We start from the raw sequence: 26,601 nt of genomic DNA on the forward strand, positions 1-26,601 counted from the left end.
GAGACATCACTCTGCCGACAAAGGTCCGTGTAGTCAAGGCTATGGTCTTCCCAGTGGTCATGTACGGTTGTGAGAGCTGGACCATGAAGAAGGCAGAGCACCAAAGAATTGATGCCTTTGAACTGTGGTGCTGGAGAAGACTCCTAAAAGTCCCTTGGACAACAAGATTAAACCAGTCAATCTTAAAGGAAATCTTCCCTGAATACTCATTGGAAGGACTGATGCTGAAGCTGAAGCTCCAGCATTTTGGTCTCCTGATTTGAACAGCCAACTCATTGGAAAAGTCTCTGATGCTGGGAAAGACTGAGGGCAGAAGAGGGTGTCAGAGGATGAGATGGCTGGATGGTATCACCAATGCAGTGGACATGAACTTGGGCAAACTCCGGGAGATGGTGAGGGACAGGGAGGCCTGGCATGCTGCAGTCCATGGGGTCACAAAGTGGGACATGACTGAGCAACTGAATAACAATTAACATTTTAGCTGTACCTTTTACTTAATTTTCTTAGTGATTGTACTAGGGATTAAAATATCCATTCTTAACTTTCCACAGTCCACTTTTAGAGTTAGAACTGTTTCTTCCCATGAAATGTAGTAACTTTGTAATCACTTAGTTCAATTTATTAGCTCCTGTTATTGTCATATGTATTCGATCTACACGTATTATTTACACTATAACAAAATATTATATTTTTCCTTTACATAAATACGTAGCATGTTATAAAGCCAATTCAGTTACTCTTTTATTTCAAATACTGAATGTTTTAAATTCTAAATTTTTCATTTTGGTCTTGTTTATATTTTGCTATCTGTTGGGGTTTTCTAATTTTTTATTTATTACGTTTGTTTTCCTTTACTTCATTGAACATTTATCTGATAATTCTAACATCTTGATCTGAACTGACTGTCTTTTGAGAATGGGTCACATTTTCCTGGTTCTTTATGTATCTAGTACTTTTTTATTGTATGCTGCACATTATTATTTTGTTCAGACTAGATTCTGTTACATCTAAAAGGAAGAAAAGATGTGTATGTGTGTGTGTTAACGTTTTTGTTTTAGCAGTGAAATTAATTTGGTTATATTCAAACTTTAAACTATTTCTTCTAGGGTGGGTAACAGCTCAAAGCTCAGCTGATTTTTTTTTGTCCTTTTTGAGGCACTTTGTGTCTATGGGAGAAGAGTCAGCCAGAGACTTGGGCAGAGTCTACACAAGAACCCAAGAATGCTCTACTCTACTTTGCTCCTTCTCACAATTCCCTTTCTCGCTTTTGAGTGGCTGTATTTAAATATCCCAAGCTCTGGTTTATGGTTCATCAGTCCAGAAATCTGATTGGCTTTCTATAATTGCTTCAACCACCCTGTGTCATGCTGAAATTATAGCCTGTTGTTAGGATAATGCTGCCTAATGGGGCACACACCCTTTCTCAGAACTTCCACGTTTTGATTTCAAGACCTATATTTAATGCTCAGATCCTTCAAGTGGTTGGTTTTTGTCCAGAGTTTATAGTTGTTATCTGTTGGAGGGTAGGTTTGTTAAGATTTTATTCCTCCGTGTCAAAAGCAGTACTCTTGATTGCTACACTTTTATTTACGTTTATTTTAAAAGTCAAGGACTTCCCTAGTGGTTCAGTGGTTAAGAATCCATCTGCCAATGCAAGAGACACAGGTTGGATCTCTGGTCCAGGAAGATCCCACGTGCCATAGGGCAACTAAGTCATGCAGCACAACTCCAGAGACCGTGTTCCTAAAGCCTAGAGTCTGTTCTCCCTAACGGAAGCGACCACAGTGAGCAGCTGATGCACTGCAACTGGAGAGAGGCCCCGGCTCACTGCAACCAGAGAAAGCCTGCAGGCAGCAAAGAGGAGCCAGTGCAGCTAAAAAAAAAAAAAAGGTCAACTCTCTATCAGTAATACAGAAGGAAAGTATCACTTTCTGTGAACTGAACATAATCATAAAATAATGATTCATTATTATTAATTTTTTAAACCTGAAAGTAAAAATAGATAAGAACTATAAGTAAAAATTTAAAATATAAATTCTTTGGTGAGAAAAATAAAACTACTTTTAATGTCATTTGTAAAAGAGACAATAGCTCTAGTAGGTTAGTTTAAGATAAAGATATCTTATCCTTGAATTGTTCAGTTTTTTAGATTTTACCAATAGAGATTCCCAGCTAACACGTGAACGAGAATGGAAAAGGCATAAGATGTACCATAGTTTTTCTAGCATGACTAAATACAGCTAACCAAGAAAGGAAACACAAATGTCACTCTAACAAACTTCTGCTTCAGGAAATCTCTAGAATCTGCTCTGATTGTGCAGACTTACTCAGTAATGTCTGCAGGCTAATGGAGTAGGGGCTCTTTACCCTATCTAGTTTGAACAATGCATATTTAGCATTTGTAAAAACAAAAACTTTTTCAAGTGTCAGTTCATGTCACAGTATTTTCATGTTCATCAGATGAGCTCAGAACCCACTCACTGAGAAACAAATCACAGCGTTGGTTTGCCCTCTGCCCATTCTCCTTGACTTGCCATCAAAATAACGATTTAGCATAAAATAAGTTACTAGGATCACTGCTCATCTTTTCATGAAGTTGAGGGCACAAAAATTGAGAATCCTCTTCTTCAAATAACAAGACTGACTATTTTATTTTTAATTTTGCCTGCATGGGCGGGCTCTCTACTTCTGGCACACTAGCCTAGTTACCCCCTGGCATGTGGACTCTTAGTTCTCTGACGAGGGACTGAACTTGCATCCCTTGCACTGGAAGGCAGATTCTTAACCTGAGGACCACTAAAGTCCCAACATGACTAACAATCTTAAACGGAAATACTTTCCCAAAGCTTTTTACTCCTTGGTACAAGAGCTCCTTGATTTGCAGAGACCATCTCTCTAATCTGGTGGCCTCAGGAAGACAATACGTGAACTCCCTGAAGCCACTGACACCCATTCTATAGTGCTGCAGTTTCTCACAAAAACAGCTGGGTTCCAGTCTATTCAGCACCCTGTTCCTTTAGTTTTAAGCTGCTTGCTGGGGATTACTCTGGAGAAGTGTTAGAGACAATAAGTACAACAAATAATTGTTTCAGAGCTTCCAGTGTTCTCACCTTTGCCTCCTCAGGTCTGAAATTCTAAACTTTCCTCTCCAATGGGAGCTAAAAAGTGTTAGTTGCTCACTTGTGTCCGACTCTTTGTGACCCTATGAACTGTAGCCCTCCAAGCTCCTCAGTCCATGGGATTCTCCAGGCAAGAATACTGGAACAGGTTGTCATGCCCTCCTCCAGGGGGTTTTCCTGACGCAGGGATCAAACCCAGGTGTTCTGCATTGCAGGCAGATTCCTTACTGTCTGAGCCACCAGTGAACCCCTGGGGCTGAAAGCCCCATTTAATTTCTGCCCTTAGCTTTTACCCCTGAGGCAGAGACCATTTATTTATCCACCCTCTCCCCAACTCCACAATGTCTCCATCTCTTCGGGGCTGGCCTTGAGGCCATCTAGCCCTTGCCAATAAAGGTTAGCTTACAAAAGTGAAAGAGTTACAGCCCCTTAAGGGCATGGGACTCCAGGCAGGGAATTCACTCACTCTAGGCTACCCTCCGGAGAAAGCGATGGCACCCCATTCCAGTACTCTTGCCTGGAAAATCCCATGGACAGAGGAGCCTGGTGGGCTGCAGTCCATGGGGTCGCAAAGAGTCGGACATAACTGAGCGACTTCACTTTCACTTTTCACTTTCATGCATTGGAGAAGGAAATGGCAACCCACTCCAGTGTTCTTGCCTGGAGAATCCCAGGGATGGGGGAGCCCAGTGAGCTGCCATCTATGGGGTCGCACAGTCGGACACAACTGAAGTGACTTAGCAGCAGCAGCAGGCTACTCTCTATTCCTTCTAGCTGTGAATGATACTCGCTCAGAAATACTTCGGGAAATACTATGGTTAAGATTCCCTAGGATCACTGGTTAAATTCAGGTTAAAATGCTCCATAAATAGATAGAATATATAATTTATCACCCAAACCTATACATTTGAGAAAGGTGGAGCTACTAACAATCATGCTTGGAAAATAGGGTTAAATTAGAATTGCACCAGCAATCTGGGACCTGTGGTCACCCCAACAGTAAATGGTCTTCTGCGTGCCAAAATCCCCATTGTCTTTCTCAACTCAAATAGCACCTCCTCAGAGAAGTCTTTGAAGGCTTTTTGTTCTCTTAATTGTTCATCTTGCGCAGCTAGGGTTTCTCTAAACCAGAATCTTTATATCTCACCTCAGGCTATAGAGAGAGAAAGAGATTGCTTAGCTTAGAATCCTGTCTCTACCTTTATTAGTAGAGTCCTTGGGCAAATAAACCTTTCTGTGGTGGTTTATACTCACTTGTGAAGCAGGTATTAAAAAAAAACAATCGAACTTACTTGGGAGGACGAAATGAGTAACACACGCAAAGCACTCAGAACATCACCTAGTCCATAGTGCTCAGTAAAGTTAGCTATCACTTCCTCTAAAAACCCCCCCCACTTCAAGAGTCAAGTATCTGATCATTAAAAAAAAAGCAAAATTTATATGTCACTTCTGCCTCATCCATTCTTTCCATTCTGATATTTTGAGGAGGAATATTTTTTACTTTAATAGTGATCCTGAGTGAAAAAAAATTAAGTCACCTGGGGCCCAAATTTATGTCACAGTACTCGCTGCATTATAGAAGTTTCTATTTGCTTTTCCTGGGTGGTAGCTTTCTGGTTTTTATCCCAAGTCATGTTTTTGTTTTTGAAGCAAGGTCCCAACTATGACACATGTGGACAAAGTAGGTCCCGCCTGCCATTTCAGTAAACAAAGTATGTAGCAGCCATAAAGCCACCTGTTGTGCCCTGAGGGGAATTTTAGGCAGAGAAAAGATTCTGACCCTTGATAGCACACATGTTGTTGTTAAGTCACTAAATGGTGTTTGACCTGTGACCCCATGGACTGTAGCACACCAGGCTCTTCACTCCTCCACCATTTCCAGAGTTTGCTCAAATTCATGTCCACTGAGTGAGTCGGTGATACTATCTATCTCAATCTCTGCCGCCCCCTTCTCTTTCTGCCTTCAATGTGTCCTAGCATCATTTCCTGGGGTCTTTCTAATGAGTCGGCTCTTTGCATCAGGTGGCCAAAGTACTGGTGCTTCAGCTCTAGCACCAGTCCTTCCAAAGACTATTCAGGGTTGATTTCCTTTAGGATTGACTGGTTCAATCTCCTTACAGTCCAAGGGACTCTAAAAGAGTCTTCTACAGCACCACAATTGGAAAGCATGTTTTTTGGTGCTCAGTCGTCATGGTCCAACTCTCACATCTGTACATGACTACTGGAAAAATCATAGCTTTGACTATATGGACATTTGTCAGCAAAGTGATGTCTCTGCTTTTATAATATAGTCTAGGCTTGTCATAGCTTTCCTTCCAAGGAGCAAGTGTCTTAATTTCATGGCTGTAGTCATGATCCACAATGATTCTGGAGCCCAAGAAAATAAAATGTCACTGCTTCCACTTTTTCCTCTTCTATTTGCCATGCAGTGATGGGACTGGGTGCCATGATCTTAGTTTTTTGAATGCTGACTTTCAAGCCAGCTTTTTCACTCTCCTCTTTCACCCTCATCAAGGGGCAATTTAGTACTTCACTTTCTGCCATTAGACCAGTACATCTGCATATCTGAGGTTGTTGATAAGATGTATATCAAAGGAATAATTTCAGTTAAGCCCAGACTCTTACATCTTTCCTACATAGAAAAATACTAAAATCATCTTGAGATGTCTTTTTTTGTGATTAGCAGTAATCTTTCAATGCTTGACTACTTTTTCCTTTTTGCAAAAATTCCTATATATCCTTTTCCCTTACGTCCTTGGAACAATTCCTCAGAACATGGCTGTATCCTAGGCTATACCCATCATTAAAGCTACAGAATTAAACACAATTCTCAACTGCACCTGTGTGTTTTGTTTTTTGGTCAACCCACAGACGTCTTTTGCAAAGAGCTAGGAGCTAAAAGGGAAAATATTTTACAATGTAGACTTGCTAAAATCTATAATCTGGATTTTTGGCACATCCTACATAAAATGGAATGGTAATTTTTGTTTATCTTGAAGATAGTCAACTTACAATTTCTACTTATTAGGCAAGACTGCCTTATCAATCACATAATAGTTTTATTTTCTGTAAATTTGAGATTTTTGTCAGTTTTGTGAGGACCACAGAAATGCTATTAGAGAATGAGGATGGTTTGCTTTTAAGCTTTATTTTTTGATGAGTGTAGTTCTGATCTTTCGTTGTTATAGAACACATATAAAATGATTTAATGAATACTCATGTATCTACCACCTGACTTATGAAAATAGAACATTATCAGTATCTTTGAAGGTCCTTATATGATTCTTCTCCATCCCATCACTTCTGTCACAGCTTCTATTCTGAATTTTGGGTTTATAGTGTTCTTGCTTTTATTTGTAGTTTAATCATGTTTGTCTCCATAGACAAAATATTAACATTTAAAAAATTTGTATAAATGGAGTTATACTGTATGTCATCGTCTGTGCTTTGCTTTTCATCCCACAAGACCATGATCCTGAGCTTCATTCATGTTATTGCATGGCTATCATTCATTCCTTTTTGATGTTGTATGATGTTCCACTGAATGTCTATACAAGATTTGAGCAATTTATATACTTATATACCGTTGATTTATTTAGGTTGTTTCCTGTTTTGCCTGCTGTTCAAAGTGTTATCAACATTTTTGTACATATATTTTGGTAAAAATGTTCAAGAATCTGTTGTATAATATATCCTTATTGCTTATTTATTTTATACATAGTGTTCTCTCTTAATCCCCTACCCCTATCTTGCCCCTCTTTTCTTCCCTCTCTCCACTGGCAACACTAGATTTGTTCTCTATATCTGAATCTGTTTGTTTTGTCATATTCATTCATTTATATTTTAGATTCCACATTATGTAGAATATTTGTCTTTGTCTGACATATCATTTTTCATGTAGTTTAAATATGTGATTCTCAAATGGAGGAGAAATTGCCCCTTAGGAAACATTTGGCAATGTCTGGAGACATTTTTAATGGTCACACAACTTGGCAGGGGAAGCATGTAACAGGTTGAGATCAGAGATGATGCTAAAACATCCTATAAAGCACAGTCTCCACAGTAAAGAATTACCAGGCCCAATATGTTAATCATGTCAAATGAAACTAGAGATTTGTCCTAGGGACCAATATGTTATCAATTATATGTGTTGTAAATATTTTTCCCAGTTTGTTGGTATCTTCATTTTTCCTGTGGTACTTTTTGATGATAAGAAATTCTTAATTTTAATACATTTAAGCTATCAATCTTTTCTTTTATGGACTATGCTTTTGTCTCTGATTTAAGAAAGTTCCCCATGCCTTAAGAATAGAGATTTTCCAATGAAATGTTTCATAAGTTTTAAATTTTGCTTTTTTATATTTAACCTTTGATTACGTTTGTTTATAACCTAAGAGTCCAAAACTAACTTTTATATGAAGAAATGAGGACTATTTATTTAAAATCCATCTTATCCCCACTGGGTTACAATGCTGTCAAAACTGAAGTTTGCAAAAATGGGCTTATTTCTAGTTGTCTATTTTTATCTTTTTATCTGGAGGCTAAAGTTGTTTTTACTTTCTTATAAAAGAAAAACTGAATCCCAAGAGTTTAAGGTTTTCATAAATTTCATGAAAATAGATTTTAGAAGCTTTTTTAAAAAGTGTTTCTCTGTCTTTTCTAGAGATACAAAAAGAAGGAAATTTGATGTTATTTTGAACCAAAACCAAATACTTCTCAAATTATTATAAAATGAACTCATTAATTTCACTGAAAGTTGTTTCACTTCTCCACAAACTACACTGCCTACAGTATACATTTCACAAAGGTTGGAAACCCATTTATTGACTGGCAAAATGAAAGCCTTTCCTCAAATATTTTTTAACATCTATATTTAACCTTATACATCATCCAACTCTTTTATCTAGGGGTTGTAACAGAAATATCCATATTCTTTCCTCCATAGTAAGAAAGACCATTTCCTAACTGCTGAGAAGCTGGCTCTTAAGGACATTCCCGACCAGATCATTCCAGGAAAGGAATTCATAGCTCAAAAAACATTCACACCTGTCAATCAGCCTCAGCCAGCAGCTTTCAAATCCAGTTGCTCTGAAGCCAGTGGCAAAACTATTCACAGGGTGAAGCAGAGATGAAATATATGTAAACGTCTTTGTTTCCTTTTCGCTTTTCTTATTCTAACATTTCCCCTTCATTCTCATTTAGCCCACACAAGCTCCAAACTAGTATTCAGTAACACCGAAGTGGGATCATTTTATTAAAAGAAACTATACCCTTGGAATTGAGGTAAATCAGAAGCAGAAGTATAAATCCACTGATTCAGAAAATAATTCAGCATTGGGACAAAAACTTTTCCAGGAAAGGAACATTTTTTTTCAATTTTTTCCTTTGGGAAAATACTCTGGAAATGATGCCCTTTTTAAACAAGTATTTGCTATTGCTTGTTATTATTTCTTTTTTTTTCTGAATATTCTTGAGGATTATCAACTAATAATGCAATTAATCTGGAGCTTCAAGTATGGGTTTAAGGGAAAATGAGAAGGGGTTTTCTGTAGTGACAGCACTTTCCAAGATACCTACTTTTGATATATGATCACCATAAAGATTGACAACTCATGGCAAAGCAATGATATACAGTGGTCATTAAATACTCTGGTTGGACAGGATGTCTCTAGCTGATCACCATGTCTGGGATCAGGCGGTAGTTAAACCCAAGGGGGCTAAGAGGATTTACCACATATACAGCTCTCAGATTCTATCAGATTTATTACATTCGGAGCACTGTTTAGAACCATATAGCAGAAAAACGTTTACTCAAAACTCAAGAGACCTCTATTTACCAAACGGTTGTACATACATCTTTCAGATATAGGAGTACAGATCTCTGGTGGTCTTTTAAGGAAATATTAACAAGATTTATGAGTTTCCAGCTCATTTAAACACATTAAATAAGCAATTTCCTAAAAATTGCAAAGGCACATAGGAGCTGCTCTAGGAGCAATGTATAAGTACACAACGCTGCAAATCAACTGGACTGAGAAATCAGTTTGTTTTGCAATGACTCCGTCCTCTCCAAGTTGAGGCCAGGAACACAGGATTACACATGAGGAAAAAAAAAAAAAAGACAAAGCCACAAGCATAAAAAGTCCTACAACCATCAGACATAAATACACACCCGACCTGCCAGGCAAGGGCTCCAGGTGAAGGAAGTAGCAACAGTCATGGCCCAGGCTCCCGAGAATAATCGGGTCTCCCATGGGAGACGCACCTGCTCTGTACCTGTTTCCTTTTGCCTCAAACTGCTCACATGCAGACTAGGAAGGCCTACAGGTGAAACATCACAATCACATGGACAACAATGCCAGGGGCACAGGAAAGGCCACCATCCACATAAAATTCACACTGAAGGTGCTGCCCAAGGGCTTTGACCAGGGCAACGATATCAGCTGTACGCCCTAAAAGAGATCCTTCCCTACCCAGCCTCCACACAGATTTGGAACAGCCAAGTGGTACATTTGAATGTGAAGTGGGGTTTAGCAGTTACCATTTCCACCAAATTGTTGAAAATAAATTGAGGGCACCTTAGCTCTTTATATGCCATCATATGTATCCGGCTCAAGCTTAACAAAATACTATGAAATTTTAGTTTGAACGTCAGAAAATCTAAAATGGGACAATGTGGCGATTCTTGCTCCCCAGGCCCAGGTCGGTGTCAGGGTACCTCCCCAATCATCAGTGAACACAAGTTCTGGTCCGTTCAGTTAGTTATTTGGACGTCTGCCCACTCCGTCGAGTCTCAATCTTCCCTTTTCTTCAGGACGAAGCATTTTTTCGCGTCACTGGACTTGGAAACGACTCCAGTGAGGTAGGGCATCCTCTATTACCCGTTCCCTAAGACAGGTTCCCAAAACAGCGAGTAGCTTTAACTCGTCTGTGAGGAGTCTTGAGCCGGCGGTGAGTCCGAAAAATGAGGAGGTTTTGAGGGCCGACACCGGAGAAAGAGACTTGGGAAAGGAGGGTCCCGGATCGGCACCACCACTTCCGGGCCGCAGACCGCCCGACGGACGTAAAAGCTGACCGTTAGGCACGGGCGGGGCCGGGGTCACGTGGCCTGCGCGGGGTCAGAGCCCGGCGTACGCGGGAGCACGCAAAGCAGCTCGGCCCGCGGCCGCGCGCCTCGCGTGCGCGCGCAGGCCGGGGGCAGAGCGTGTGGGCTGAGCCTCCGGCGTGCGGCGGGGCGGAGGCGGGGCTCGAGTGGGGTGGAGGGCGGAGGCGGGGCCTCCTCCTTCACCTCCTCCTCCTCCTCCGGCGAGGCTGGGCCGGCGGCGGCGGCGGCGGGAGGAGGGTGACCCACGGAGGGGCGTCTCGGCCATGACTGCGGAGCTGCAGCAGGACGACGCGGCCGGAGCGACCGACCGCCACGGCTCGGTGGGCCTCGCGGCGGCGAACGCGAACCGGGGGGCGGGCTCCGGGTCCCACGGGGTAGGGGTGCGGGGCCCAGGCGGGAGCCGCGCGGGGCGCAGGCGGGCGGGCCTGCGGAGATGGGGCGCGGGGCTGCGGAGGGCGCCCGGGCCCGGCGGGGGCGAGGGCAGCGCTCCGGCCGGGGTGAGCACTGGGGCTCCGGGAGGAAGCTGAAGTCTCTGCAAGGCTCGCTCGCAGAGATTGAGGACTCTTCTTGGGGTCCAGAGACGGGCTGAAGTTCGAGGGAGATTAGCTAATTTGGGATATCAAAAATAAAGGGCTGGACGTGGGCTGCTGTCTGCATCAGGGATCTCTAAAGAGAGCGCTCCTGGCCCCCGCGAAACTTCGGAAAGGGGCAGCTTTGCTGGATTTTTTTTTTTTTTTCCCCGAATCCGTTTTAGGGCAGTGCTGTTTTAAGAGTCTAAAGCAGACCGAAGTTATCTAAGTTAAAGCGAGGATTTTATCTACACCGTGTGAAAGACCAAGGGTCCTTGTTACCACTTCCTACCTTCTACATTTCCCTCCCCACCCCCCATATTTTTAAGCAGAAAGCAGCCTCCCCAGTTACTGCATTCATCACTGTAGATTTTTAAGGAAGGGGGAGGAACACCGTGATGAATAGAAGGTATGCTGATAATGCTTTCCTAGTCCTAGTATCTAAGAAGATTGAAATCAATACAGGGGTTTCTGGGCTAAGAAGGTGAGAGGAAAAGAACACTGGTTTGAGAGAAAAAAGGCTAATGTCTGTGGAAAAAAAAAAAACCTTGGGAAGTGGGCAATTTGAGAATGTCTTCTAATGTTACTTTGGAATGTTCTAACTTAACACTACCCTGTCACCCGTCAAGTGGTGCACTTTTTCAAGACAGAATGGGAAGTATTTAAATGCGAGTTTGGAAGTGAGGAATTTCATAAACTATCTATTTACAGTACAGAGCTGTCAGATACCTCCATGTGAGAAACCTTTTACGCCTCCTTTTCCCCCCCTCTTCGGACACTCAAGAGACCAATGGAGTATAAAGTGACCGCACTTCCTTTTTAAATTCCTGTAGTAAAAGATACCTCCAGGTCCTGGGCTCTAAAATGAAAGTAGGCAAATGGTGTTTCATGTGCTGATTTCTAATAGAAATATTGTTAGGCGTTTACAAATGACCCTTGGAATGTGAGTCAGGATTTTCTCTCGTTTCACAAATCAGTTCTGTTTGTTTAAAGGACAGTGACTTAAAAGCAGGTGGGAAAATCTTAGTTTTGAGATCGTCATGTTATTTTAAGGGAGAGCAAGTCATATTTAAATTTGTTGGCTGAGACCATGTGCCTTTTGGTCAGCAGCAACTGCATTTACCTCTGCCGCAGTTTGAGAGATGACCACTGTCTCAGCCTTCTCGGTTTAAACGTTCATGTGTGAGGTGTTTTATGAACACTTGTATATAAGTCATAGCTATTTTTGGAAAGCTTTGGAACTCCAGTGGCTGTGGCTGGCTGGAGGACCTGATTCCTGGCAACCTGCAGAGTGGTGACATTTACTGTTCTTCCCAGCGATTCGCCCCATACAGACAGATGATAAGCTTGGAATGCTTGATAATGTTTGCCCTTTTGGTTTTTTCTAATGTAAAATGCCTGAAGTTAGCAGGCTAGAATGCAGGAGTCTTATATGAGAAGTACCTTTCCCATCTCAGAGGAAAAATTTTGGTATTTTCTTCATCTTAAGTTTCATGTTAGAATGAACTCTATTTTAAATTCTGTGAAGCAATTCTTTATTGTCCTTAAAGGATCTTGAATTGTTCTAATTGAGGGGAGCTCTCCTCCCCTGACACTCAGCAGCTATTTAAAACTTAGAGTGCTTCCTTTCCCTTATTGGTCAGCGTACATGGTACAGGCAGAATCTGTTATAGCCTCAAAGAACTTGAGTGGGACGAAAACGCAGTACTCTTGAAATCTGTTCTCAGTCTGCATTTGAGTCTAAAAGAGGTAGGTACCATTTAAATCGCAGCTTCCCAGGTGGTGCTAGTGGTAAAGAATCCACCTGCTAATGCAGGAGACTTGAGAGATGCAGGTTCGATCCCTGGGTTGGGAAAATTCCCTGGAGGAGAGCATGACAGCCCACTCCAGTATTCTTGCCTGGAGAATCTCATGGACAGAGGAGCCCGGCGGGCTACAGTCCATGGGATCGCAAAGAGTCAGACGAGACTGAAGCGAGTTAGCATGCACCATTTAAATCAGTTCTTGACTTAGATGAAAACCCAGCAGCAGCGTTTACTGTTACTGTAGTGCTCTCGGAGGGACAGCATTGAGCAGTCCTGAAGAGAGATCTTAGTTCTCTGCTTAGGAATTAAACCTGGGTAACCTGGATGGCAATGGCACCCCACTCCAGTACTCTTGCCTGGAAAATCCCATGGATGGAGGAGCCTGGTAGGCTGCAGTCCATGGGGTCGCGAAGAGTTGGACACGACTGAGTGACTTCACTTTCACTTTTCACTTTCCTGCATTGGAGAAGGAAATGGCAACCCACTCCAGTGTTCTTGCCTGGAGAATCCCAGGGATGGGGGAGCCTGGTGGCTGCCGTCTATGGGGTCACACAGAGTCGGACACGACTGAAGTGACTTAGCAGCAACCTGGATGAAAACCAAGAGTCCTAGCCACTGGACCACCAAGGGCTAGAGGCTAGAGTCAAAGTGGCGCTGGCTCTTGGCCCTGTTTGAAGCAAGAATATTTCAAGGAGGCAAAACATATAAAAACAGATACAAAGTTTATTATTAGAGACACAGCACAATATATGGGAGAGCTCACAGGAAAAGCGCTTGTTTATCCAGCTCAGAATCAGGGTGGAGATACACACCGGACAGCGTGTGGGCATCCTCCCTAATGAGGAGCGGTGCCATAAGTCAGAAGTCAGGCAGGGACGCACACCTGCAGAGGAGCGCAGGCATTCAGAGACACGCCCAGAGAGATGTGCGGCCGTCCCGGATGAGGAGGAGGTGATGTAAATCATTTATGTAGGACTGTCCTTCCAGGTCTTTGTTTACCTCTGACCGATTATCTTGTTTCTCTGTCCATGCCTGACTGGCCCATGGATCCTGCCCAAGATGCGTGTGCAACTTTTTGCTGAGACAGTTCCCACTGTAGAGGCCTGTGGGTGCATGTCCACACTTACTATGGAGTGGGGTCCCCTCCCTTTTCAACCCCCAAAAGCATTCCTTCTCATGTGCAGACAGGGAAGTCTTCCTTGACCTCAGGAGCGGGCACTTTATCTCTGCTTCAGCAGCACTCAGCTTTTACCACTAGCTTTGTCCTTCGAGTGTCTGGTTGAGAACAAAGGCTTAGTTTTACTCCACTTAACAACCACCAGGTGTCCGGCCCAGAGACCCACTGTCTCCTACCTCAGTAGGACAAGTAATTTGAAGTCAGATTGGCTCTTACAAACCTGTCAACCTTGGCAGCTATACTAAGGCTCATCACATGTGTGTCCTGCTAACGGAAGCCCTATGAAAACCTGTTTCTGAGAAAATTTAGTGCCGCCTTTTGATTTATTGGTTTTACACTCTCTTTTATTTTGTCTCATTACTTGTAATTTTTGGAACATCAGTGAGTGAGTGCTTGGTTGGCATCCACAGCTCTCATGCCTCCAGCTACAAACAGTTGCTACTCACACAGTACTTTTAGTAAATTTATAAAACCCATTGACAAGTAACACCTCACCAGGCAAGATCTTGCCATGTGTTTTCTTTCATCAAAGAAATTTAAAGCAATAGCCAGATGAAACATATTTTTCAAGGAGAATAATGATGCTGATAGTAGTAGTAGATAACCTTGATTGATCATGTACTATATGCCAGACTGTGCTCACAACTTAACATATTATCTCAGTACTTAGGACAGCTTCAGGAAGTTTTCTTATTTCTTGTTAAATAATTTGTACAAGGTTACTTACCTAGTAAAGGGTACAGCCAAGGTTGAACCCAGGGACTTCTAACTCCCAAGAGCTCAAGAAATCTCTGATCCTACTTCTTAGTTGATGGACCAATGGTCTTGGGTTAGAACCTGTTAGTCTGTAGAACTCTCTTCCTGACGTTTTAAATTTTCAGTTCTCATTGCAGTCTTTCTCAATAGATTATCTTCCTTTCTACTTGAATGAGCTAACTGATACCTAAAGAGCTCTCTATCTCATGCTTGGGGTCCTCCCCCCTTCAGAATCTTTTCTCTTAGTGGAAGATGTACTCTTCCCTTCTTCCCTCTTTTAGAGATGAATCTAAATCAGTGGTATCTAGAAACCTTTTTGATTGTGACTCCTAGGGAAGAATACTCCTGTCATCTAGTGAGTGGAAGCCAAGAATGCTGCTAAATATCCTGCAGTGTACAGAGAGCCCCCCCTTCCCCAAAACAAGAAGTTGTCTGGCCCAAAATGTCAATGGGGCTTAAGAAACCCTGGTTTAGATGATGTTTCTCCTCATTCGCCTAAGTTTTCTTTCATCTTCTTTATCCTAGCCTAATTCCCAGGTACCTTCACTGCCTTCTGCATCTTTGAGACTCAGGATATGGTCCATGGACCAGTAGCATCCATATCACCTAAGAGTTTGTCAGAAATGTAGAAATTTGGGTGTGCTGGAGCCAGCTTGTACTTGTACTGCCTCTCCAGGTGACTGTATACATTTCTTCCCAACTCTGTGTTCAATGACCTCATGTTAGTAGCTTGAAATCTCAGTTGAAATATTTCTACTAAGGCAATAAGTAGGCTGGACAAATCAACATACCACTGTCTGGGCCTCCACCCTAGACCTGCAGAATCAGAATCGCTTTTTGACAAGATCCCTGGGTGATAAACTTTGTGAAAGTGATCAATTTTCTGCTCCAAAGGATTCCCATTTTCCCTTCAGCTATGCACACTTCTCCTCAATCCTCAAACAAAATAGCAACAATAGCAAAATCGTCTCTGCCTTGTTCTTTATTTTTGTTTACTATCTTTCATTTTGTTTACTTTCTTGTAAGTCCACCTGTTTCTTCTCTAAAACAGTTTTCCAGTTACAATGTAATTCCAGCTCCTTGTGGATGATTTGAAAAATACAGACCTAGGCAAGGTTTAGCTCTTGGCTGGTAGGAGGCCCCCCCTCCCCAGGCTGAAGTGAGTTGGTTCCCAGATTTTACTTGAGGTGCAGCAGCAACTTTGCAAAAGCCCAGTTAGCAGGTGACTCTGGGGATCACTTAGGCTCCAGCAGGATGAGGGCTGATTGCCCACAGGCCTACAGAGAGGCTGACCAGGCAACAGAAGATTAGATTGTAGGGCAGTGAGTGGTTTTATGTGATCAGCATCTCCGAGGGCACCCAACGAGAGCCTTGCCAGCAGTAGGCTTTAGTAGCAAGTGAAATGGATCTCTTGGAGGTGACCAGTGACTAATCACCTTCTGGTCAGGTCAGTGACCTTTTAGTTCTAGTTCTTTCTACATCCTTGCTTATTCAAATTCTTTCTCAAGTCCCATTTTCATGGTTTGATTTGTGATGATTTTTCATGGCCACTTTTTGGTTGATAGTTATTTTGGCTCTTGATTTTGTTGCTGGTTATTACCAACTGTACTGCTTTTTACAAAAAAAATTCCAGCGTGTTTTCTTGAATCATTCACCATGGTCTTATCACAGATGTACCACAGTAAGCCCTCAGTTCTGAACTGATGACATCATTTTATAACTTTTATGAAAACTAGCCCTGGAAAAGATGTTTGAATTTATGTACTACAGCTTTCTCTTTTTCGTGTGGAGGGATGGAGTCGTGCTGCACAAGTTTGTAGGATCTTAGTTCCCAACCATGGAGAAGGCAATGGCACCCCACTCCAGTACTCTTGCCTGGAAAATCCCGTGGACGGAGGAGCCTGGAAGGCTGCAGTCCATGGGGTCACGAAGAGTCGGACGCGACTGAGTGACTTCACTTTCACTTTTCACTTTCATGCACTGGAGAAGGAAATGGCAACCCACTCCAGTGCCGTCTATTGGGTCGCACACAGTCGGACACGACTGAAGCGACTTAGCGGCAGCAGCAGTTCCCAACCAAGGATTGAATCTGTGCCCTTAACAGTGAAAGTGCCAAGTCCTCACCATTGGACCACCAAGGAATTCCATACTGCACCTTTGCCCTAGAGTGCCAGGGCTTCAGTAGTTGTGGCACTCGGGCTTAGCTACTCAGTGGCATGTGGGATCTTGTTGAGCCAGGGATCAAACCTCTGTCCCCTGCATTGGCAGGTGATTTTTATCCACTGCATCACCAGGGAAATCCCCTACTACAGCTTTCTTGGTTTTGCAAATATAGTAACTGGTTTAGGGAGTTGATTTATTCGTGATCACAGTCTGTGGCAGAACCCTGGCCTCAGGCTTTGGTTCCGTGTCCTGGTAAGTGTGCCCAGTGTTGCTGCTACTGTACTTCCTGAGCCCTCTGCCCTGGGACCTTTGGGCCCCGTGCTTCATGTGTGTGTGTTTGTATGCACGTGTGTATGTATTTGGCTGCTCTGGGTCTTAGCTGCACGCAGGATCTTTAGTTGTGACGTGCAGCATGTGGGATCTAGTTCTCTGACCAGGGGTGGAACCTGGGCCGCTTGCATTGGAAGCTCAGAGTCCCAGCCACTGCACCACCAAGGAAGGCCCTGAGGCCTTTATTTTTCTGGCTTTTCTACATTTCTTCTCTGCTAGGGGCGAACCTTTGCTTTCTTTGTTGTTACTGTCCTTTTATTAACTGCTTCCAGATCTGCATGTCTGATCCCAAATTGCAGACGACTTCAACTCCTCTTTTTCCAAATGCTTTTTGAGCATTTCTACTTGAGATAAACATTTGCTGCCTCACTCCTTTTCCCACAGTTACTATACCAGCCCTGTAAATACATACTTAGAGCATCTGCCATATGCCAGTTTTTGGTACATTTTTAATCTTTATAAAAACCCTATAAGGTATGAATTATTATGTCTTATTACCGTGGGAAAACTCAGCCTCAGATATTAATATAACTCACAAGGTCCTAATAAGAAAATTTTAAACCAAAGTCTGTCTCTGTATTGCATTTGAAAAAATGACTCACTCAAGAATAAATTCTAAGTAGCACGGTTGAGGGGCTTCCCAGGTGGCTCAAATGATAAAGAATCAGCCTGCGAATGCAGGAGATGAAGGCAGAAGAAGCAGCGTTCCTGCCTTAGGTCGGGAAGATCCCCTGAAGAAGGTAATGGCTACCCATTCCAGTATTCTTGCCTGAAAAGTCCCGCAGACAGAGGAGCCTCGCGGGACTACAGGCTACAGTCCATAGGGTGGCAGAGAGTCAGATGGCTTAGCAACTGAGCACATGCAGCATGGCATAGGTGAGACTTCATGCCATTCTGACTTTGCCTGCTGCAGTACATGTCTCTCTAGAACCAAACTTTTTGACTACCTTGACAATTTATGGAGCACTTTAACATATATTTCTCATTGAACCCATATAGCAAACCTATGAAATAAAATTTAGTGTGAAGCAGAATTTGCAAAGTGACCCAACTAGTAAGTAATAAAACTAAAACCCTGGCAAAGGCAATTATTTTTCTAGGATATCAGTATTTTTACTATAATCTGTAGATGAATTTTGTTAAGATGGACAGATCACAGTATTTTACATTTAAAAACTCATTTTTTCATTTTAATAACAATTCCTGTACCCATTACTTCATTTCACAGTCACACCTGTGCTGTCAAAGCTTATGGTATACTTTATTTTCCAGCTGTAGAAATTGATGCTCAAGAAAGTTGAAATTTACCCAGAGGCTAATGTGTGGTGCAGTCGGGGCTACCTGGTGCTATTGCCACCATCAAGGCTTTCTAATAAAAACAGAGGTCAAAATGCCAGACATTCATAGCCAGATTAAAGATCTGTGTGAATAGATGCTAGCAGCTGCTACATAATGGTTGGTAGGTTAAATTTGAGATATCCTAAGAAAATATTTCCTTTTTCCAATATTCCTGCCCAAGTTAGTACTTTCCTGGTGTCTTTTTTCTTTTTTGTTGTGTGTATGCATGTACATATGCAAAGCTCAGTTTTTATTCAGTTGAGGTGAAATTCATATAATATAAATTACATAAAGTATACATTTAGTATATTCACAACATTGCACAACCACCACTTCTGTCTGGGTCCGTAATATTTTTATCACCCCAAAAGAAAACCGAATTCTACCAAGCAGTCCCTCCCCATTTCCCCTCCACTCTCCCCGCTGGCCACACTGATCTGCTTTCTGTCTCTGCGTTTTACCTGTTCTGATTGTTCATGTAAATGGAATCGTATAATATGTGACCTTTTGTGTATTGTGTCTTTCACTTAGTTTATTGAAGTTTATCCAAGTTATAGCATGTATCAGTACTTCATTCCTTTCAATAATGGCTGATACTCAGCTCTAGAACCAAACATGAAACAATGGACTGGTTCCACATTGGGAAAGGAGTATGTCAAAGCTCTGTATTGTCACCCTGCTTATTTAACTTATATGAAGAGTACATCATGCGAAATGCCGGGCTGGATGAAACACAAACTGGAACCAAGAGTGCCGGGAGTAATATCAATAACCTCAGTAGTCATGTACAGATGTGAGAGTTGGACTGTAAAAAAGACTGAGCACTGAAGGATTGATGCTTCTGCACCATGGTACCAGAGAAGACTCTTGAGAGTCCCTTGGATAGAATTGATGCTTTTGAACTGTGGTGCTGGAGAAGATCTTGAGAGTCCCTCGGATAGCATAGAGATCAAACCAGTCAGTCCTAAAGGAAATCAACCCTGAATATTCATTGGAAGGACTGATGCTGAAGCTCTAATACTTTGTCCACCTGATGTGAATAGCTGACTCATTGGAAAAGACTATGATGCTGGGAAAGATTGAAAACAGGAGGAGAAGGGGTCGGCAGAGAATGAGATGGGTTGGATGGCATTGCCATCATGAATAGACAGGAGTTTGAGTGAATTCCAGGAGATAGTGAAGGACAGGGGAGCCTGGCATGCTGCAGTCCATGGGGTTGCAAAGAATTGGACTCGACTGAGTGACTGAATAACAGATATATCTGTTACATCTTACCTGATGTAAGATGTAATTTTTCCATTGGTGGACATTGGAGTTTTTCCCACCTTTTGGCTTTTGCAAGTAGTACTTCTGTGAACATTCATGTCCAAATATTTGAGTGTATGCTAAGTCACTTCAGTCATGTCTGACTCTTTGCAACCCCGTGGTCTGTAGCCACCAGGCTCCTCTGTCCTTGGGATTCTCCAGCCAAGAATACTGGAGTGGGCTGCCATGCTCTCCTCCAGGGCATCTCCCTGACCCAGGGATCAAACCTGTGTCTCCTGCATTGCAGGTGGATTCTTTACCACTGAGCCACATGTAAAGCCCTAAATATTTGAATACCTGCTTCCAATTATTTTGGGTATATACCTAAGTGTAGAATTGCTGGCTCATAGGGTAATTCTATATATAACGTTTTGAAGAACCGTCAGACTTTTCCACAGCATCTTTACTGTTTTACATTCCCACCAGCAGCACACAAAGATTCCAGTTTCTCCATATCCTCTCCAAACTTGTAATTTTCCATTTTTGCTTTGTTTTATAGGAGTCATCTTTGCCTATGATGTGGTATCTCATTTAGTTTTGGTTTGCATTTTCCTAATGGCAGTTGTTGTTAAGCATCTTTTCTTAGGCTTATTGATCATTTGTATCTCTTCTTTGGGGAAATGTCTGTTTCAGTCCTTTTCCCGTTTTTGAATTGGGTTTATTTGTCTTTGGTTTTTGAATTGTAAGAATTTTAATATAATCTGAAATACTAGACCCTTATCAGATTTATGTTTTGAAAATATTTACTCCCATCCTGTAGGTTGTCATTTCACTTTCTTGATAATGTCCTTTGTTGCATAAAAGTTTTTAATTTTGATGAAATGCCACTTACCTATTTTTTTCTTCTGTCACTTGTGCTTTGGGGATAATATAAAAAGAATCCATTGTCAAATTCAAGATACTGAAGATTTACCTCTAACTTTCTTGTTAGAGTTTTATAATTTTATCTCTTTTACTTTAGATGTTGATCCATTTTCAGTTAGTTTTTGAATATTGTGTGAAGTAGGGGTCAAACTTTATTCTTTTTCAAGTGTATATCTAGTTGTTCTACCACCATTTTTGTTTGTGGAGTGTGTAAACATAAAGTGTACATCATGTTCCTTGGGTAAGTGTATATATTACAATATGTTTGCTCTTCTGATATTTATCACATCACATACCTATAGTGCATTATTATGATGTTCTGTAAACCTTACATTAAATCTCTATGGCTACTTTAGTACTTGTTGCAAATTTTGCTCTTAAATACTGTCAATCTTATGCTTATACCATCCTGAATGCCATTTTTTGAAGAGGCTTTTTTTCCCCCCATCAAATAGTCTTGACATCCTTATCAAAAATCAGTTGACCAGGACTTACCTGGTTGTCCAGTTGTTAACTGTCTGCCTGCCAGTGCAGGGGACACAGGTCCCATCTGTGGTCCTGGAAGATCCCATAGATCACAGGGCAACTAAGCCCACGCGCCACAACTACTGAGGCCCCGCGCCTAGAGGCCGTGCCCTGCAGCAAGAGAAGCCACCACAGAGAGAAACCTGCATGCTGCAACGAGGAGTAGCCCCCACCTGCTGCAGCTAGAGAAGGCCTGTGTGCAGCAGTGAAGACCCAGCACAGCCAGAAGTTAAATCAATAAATAGATAATAGAATTTTTAAAAAAACTTAAAAATCAGTTGACCAGAGATTATGACTCTCTTCTGGACTCCCAATTCCAATTCATTTGCCCATCTGCTTGTCCTTATGCCAGTACTATACTGTCGTGATTACTCTAGTTTCACAGTAACTTTTGAAATCTTAGAGTGTGAGTGAGTCCTCTTTGTTCAATATTGTTTTGGCTATTCAGCGTCTTGTGAAATTCCATATGGATTTCATATGGATATGGTCAGCATTTCTGTAAAAATGGTCATTGGAATTGATCTTTTTTACATTGCATTGAATCTGTAGATCACTTTGGGTAGTATTAACGTATTAATATTAAGTCTTTGTGATGGTTCATTTTATGTGTCAGCTTGACTAGACCAGGAGGTGTCCAGACGTTTTGTCAAACATTCTGGTTATGTCTGTGAGGGTGCTTCTGGATGAGATTAGCATTTGAATCAGTAGGGTGAATAAAGCTGATTGCTCTCTCTGATGTCTTTGGACCTCATCCCAGCTACCGAAAGCCTAAACAGTAAAGGCTGGTAAAGAGGAAACATTACCTACCTAATTGGGTGCAGGTCTTCTCTTGCCCTCAGACTGAAAGTTATATCAGCTTTCCTGGTTCTCAGGCTTCCAACTCAGGTTAAAATGACTCCATTGGCTGGTTCTCCAGCCAGTGTAGATCTTGGAACTTCTCAGCTTCCAAAATCCCAAGAGCCAATTTGTAATAATAAATTTCTTAACTCACATATACTGGAAACTATGAACACAGGATTTCTTCACACACACACTCACGCCCTGTTGGTTCTGTTTTTCTGGAGAACCTTAATACGGTCTTCCCGTCCATTACCTTGGATGTTCTTCCATTTATGAAAGTTTGCTTTACTTTTTTTCTCAGTGTTATGTAGTTTTTAGTATACAGATCTTTCACCTTCTTGGTTAAATTTATTCTGAAGTGTTTTATTCTTTAGGAAACTATAATGAATGGAATTGTTAATTTCCTGTTTAGATTGTACACTGTTACTGTATAGAAACACAGCTGATTTTTTTCTATAGATCCTATGCTCTTCAACTTTGCTGAATTTATTTATTAGCTCTAGTGGATTTTTTTGGTGTTTTATATATCATGTCATCTGTAAATAGAGATAGTTTTGCTTTTTCCTTTCCCATGTAGGTGTCTTTTATTTATTTTTCTTGCCTAATTGTTCTGGCTAGAACTTCTAGTATAATGTTGAATAACATTGGTGAAAATGGCCTTCTTTGTATTAATACTGATTTTAAGGGGGACTCTTTCAGTCTTGCACTACTGTGCATGATGTTAACTGAGTTTCTTTTTTAAATACAGGTCCTTCATCACATTGAGAAAATGCCGTTCTTTTCCTAGTTTCCCAATTATTTATATCATCAAATGTGTTGTATTTTTTCTGCATTGATCAAGATGACTCCCGCCCCCCCCCCCCCTTCATTGTGTTAGTATGGTGTACTACATTATTTTTTTTATGGTTTCTTTTTATGTCTTTGTCAGTCACATTCTCTTAGGCATCCATTTTCAAATACTTGACTAAGCTTCATCTCTTCACTCTTTGAGATGTACAGAGTATACTCTTAGTGCTTAGTCGCTCAATTGTGTCTATCCCTGTGACCCCATGGCCTGTAGCCTGCCAGGCACGTCTGTCCATTGGATTTATCAGCAAGAATTCTGGAGTGGATTGCCATTTCCTCCTCCAGGGGATCTTCCCAACCCAGGGATCGAACCTGAATCTCCTATGTCTCCAGCATTGCAGGTGTATTCTTTACTCACTGAGCCGTTGGAAAAACCCATAGACCGTACTCTACCATTCCATTTTTCCTACCAGCTTCCAACTGCTTTCATCATCTTTGGTTTATTCAGTAGCTCTGTAACTCATGGTTAAGCTTTCTTTTCCTAATTTTAACCACTTTTAAACTAGCTGTTAACATGTGATAGATTAATCCCTTTAAAATGCCTTTTTTGCCCCTCACATTTCTTCCCTGCTGAAGAGCCTGTAATGATTTTATGTTGTTCATTAGATCAAGTCTAAACTCATCCTGACATTTAGAACTGTTCATAATCCCATCCCACATCACCTCTCTGCTGCTGCTGCTAAGTCGCTTCAGTCGTGTCTGACTCTGTGCGACCCCATAGACGGCAGCCCACCAGGCTCCCCTGTCCTTGGGATTCTCCAGGCAAGAATAGTGGAGTGGGTTGCCATTTCCTTCTCCAGTGCATGAAAGTGAAAAGTGAAAGTGAAGTCGCTCAGTCGTGTCCTACTCCTAGCGACCCCATGGACTGCAGCCCACCAGGCTCCTCCGTCCATGGGATTTTCCAGGCAAGAGTGCTGGAGTGGGGTGCCATTGTCTTCTCCATCACCTCTCTGGTCCCTGTTATTTATAAAAGATGGAAACTACACACTGAGGCCCATCTAATAATAACATAGAATTTTGTTTCTGAAACTATAAGTGTGTAAACTTGCTTTCTATATCTTTTCCTGTATTTTCTTAGTTTCTCATTTAGCAAATAGATTGCTAAATGGCATTTTCTTAAACTTTTGAAGATGCGTTTCATAAGACCTTGTCATATTAGTTTCCTGGACCTGTTTCCTGTATTTGGTTGAGGCATATATGTATTTAAAGAAATGAAAAAATATTGTCTTAGTGTATTCTAAAGTAAGGGAAAAAAAGGTGCAGGACGTCGTGTATAGTATGAAAGAAGACGTTCGTGTGCATAGACCGTTGCTGAAAGATGTCAGCAACTATTAATAGTGATTACTCCTGGGACATGGAACTGGATGGAAGGACCAGGGAAATTTCCCTTTCATTTTATATCATTTTGTGCTGTTAGAATTTTCTACTCAGTGAATGTGGACAAAAGAGATGAAAAAGTTTGAGTAAATAATGATTAGTTCTTTTTCCTTGCTTTTAATATTAGTTCATACCCCTCTAAACCACTTAGGATTGACTAACTTTTAAAAGCTTTTAATGCTTTTTAAAAACGTTAAGCCAGTGTTGATGAACTGAAACAGTGATTTTCATCATGTACCTAAGTTTTGCACCATTAAAATAAGTTATCGATTTCAGGGGATTCAGTTTTATCCAGAAAAAAATGGCTATTTGTCATTTGTGGAGTCATGAGGCACTTTAGATTTCCATGTTATGAGTAAATTGTACCAACATAGAGTTGTTACTGGAATAAAAACTGAAAAAATAGCAGGGCTTTTGCGGACTTTTTCCGTGGAAGTTGGAAAGGTTAGCAGCAGTCTCAGACTGTGCTAAGACTCTGTTATATAGTCTGGGTTTCTGGAGTTGCTGCTGTGTATTTTCTTTGACTCCTAGAGTTACCCTTTGCTTTCCTTGGATATTTAAGGTTTATTTCAAAATTAGAAAACCAGATCTTTGACTTTGGAGAGAATTTTATTAGGCACACCTTGGTATTTCTTTGGAATAAAGTAGCATTTATCAATTACTTAGCTTTAAATTTAGAAATGTCCTTGTAAAAATAGATAATCGAGATCAGTAAATGTGTGCATCAGAATGGTGAAAATAGCATTCCTGTTTGAAGGAATGGAATCATCTAGAAAGCACCCTTGTCACAGTGCTAAACTGGGTATTTTGAAGATTGTGAGATTAGTAATCGCAGTAGTTTGCTCATCAAGGAGTTTTAATTTAGTTGCAGTAGGATTAGGTCAGTTGTTTATTATAAAACTTGATAACTTAATGTTTTTACCATGCAAATAATCCTGTTTATTGTTTATGATGAGGTGAGTTGCCATCTTTGCTGTAAGAGAACCTCAGTAGAGAGAAGCTTTGCACCAAAACCATGGAGTAGCTGAGCTCTTTCTAGAGATTTGTGTGTGCCTGTCTTTCTTTACTGCCTCTGGGCAAGAAAAGAGAGTGCTCTTTGTTTTATGAAAATAATCTGTATTTAGTTAAGGAAATGCAGACCTGTTGGCTCTTGCCAGTTATTTGACTTCATTATGACTAGAGCACAGGCTTTGTCTTGTCTCTTGTTGGCTGTGTGCTTTATTTGTAGCATCATAGTTATGGTGAAGTTAATATTTAAATCAATTTCGTGTGAAGTTGAGGAGAAACTGTGAGTTATCTATGCACAATGAGCTTAGCTTGTCTGTTGTTGTAAAATTAAAATGTCAGATATACCACCAGGCTCCTCTGTCCATGGAATTGTACAGGTAAGAATACTGGAGTGGGTTGCCTTTTCCTACTCCAGGGGATCTTCCTGGCCCAGGGATCGCACCTGAGTCTCCTACATTGCAGTGGATTCCTTACTGTCTGTACCCGGGAAGCCCTGATTAGGATTTGGGTTGTGGGTGCCACTGAGAGTTTAGGTTTAGCTAAATATTTATAGGACTGAGTCATGTAATAGCACTTGTTCATGTGTGCCAATAGCATAGCTTATTCCTTGTGAAATGTGCTGTTCAGAATCTTAATGGTTATTTTTGAGGAATCATTTAATCAAGATATTTGATGACAAAATTGATTTTATAAACCGTAGTTTTCTAATTTGCACAATGAAGATGATCCCTGACTATTTTAGGGTTGTTTCAGGGATTACATGATGTATGAGGCATCCGAAGTTCCTGACAGAAAGGCGTTCAATAAGTGTTGGTTACAACTGTGAACAGCACTGTCCTGTGGGTAATTCACATTAGGTAGTGTGTTGTGTGATTCTTGTCTTTATGGAGGCAGGAATTTCACATATAAACAGAGGTCTACATGGGGAGAAATAGCAGGTAAAGATAGTAAGTCCCATTCCTTTACAGGCTCGTTTGTTCCCTCAGCATGGGAGGTTAGAAAGGGCAGAGAATAGTAAGGGGCTGGAGTCCTTGAATAGTATGGAGCTTCCCAGGTGGCCCTAGTGGTCAAGAACCTGCCGCCAGTGCAGGAGACGTGGGAGATGCGGGTTGGTCCCCAGGTCAGGACGATCCCCTGGCGGAGGCAGAGCAGCCCACTCCGATATTCTTGCCTGGAGAATCCCCAAGGACAGAGGAGCCTAGCAAGTTACAGTCCATAGGGTCACACAGAGTCAGACTGAAGTGACTTAGCACACACACAGAGTTCTTGAGGGAGATGAAATGAGTATAACACTGTTCTTGGAGCTGCACAGAATGATTTTATGTTGTCGTCATCTCTGCCCAATAGCTTTAAAAAAAAGGGAACCTGAGTTTCCTTTCCTGAGAGTATTCTAGATGTGTTAATGTCTGCTGCTACCTCTTTCAGCGTGGAGACAGAGGAGTGGGACTTTAACCTGTGGCCACATGTAATGGTT

General features: G+C 41.6%; 1 protein-coding gene across 9 annotated transcripts in view; it reads left to right on the forward strand.

Annotated features, from left to right (window-relative positions):
* The first annotated feature begins 10,417 nt into the window (after positions 1-10,417).
* The window catches only part of USP28 (ubiquitin specific peptidase 28), a 63,773-nt gene continuing 47,589 nt past the window's right edge, over positions 10,418-26,601 (forward strand). For 5 of the 9 annotated variants that reach the window (XM_027563689.1, XM_027563693.1, XM_027563690.1 and 2 more), the window contains exon 1: positions 10,418-10,544. In XM_027563689.1, coding sequence (XP_027419490.1) covers positions 10,488-10,544 — 57 coding nt within the window. In that variant the 5' untranslated portion in view covers positions 10,418-10,487. The remainder of the gene's footprint in view (positions 10,545-26,601) is intronic. The other 4 variants (XM_027563698.1, XM_027563691.1, XM_027563697.1 and 1 more) reach the window with 3 other exon arrangements.

The sequence above is a fragment of the Bos indicus x Bos taurus genome, chromosome 15 (assembly GCF_003369695.1).
Source record: "Bos indicus x Bos taurus breed Angus x Brahman F1 hybrid chromosome 15, Bos_hybrid_MaternalHap_v2.0, whole genome shotgun sequence".
Lineage (NCBI taxonomy): Eukaryota > Metazoa > Chordata > Mammalia > Artiodactyla > Bovidae > Bos > Bos indicus x Bos taurus.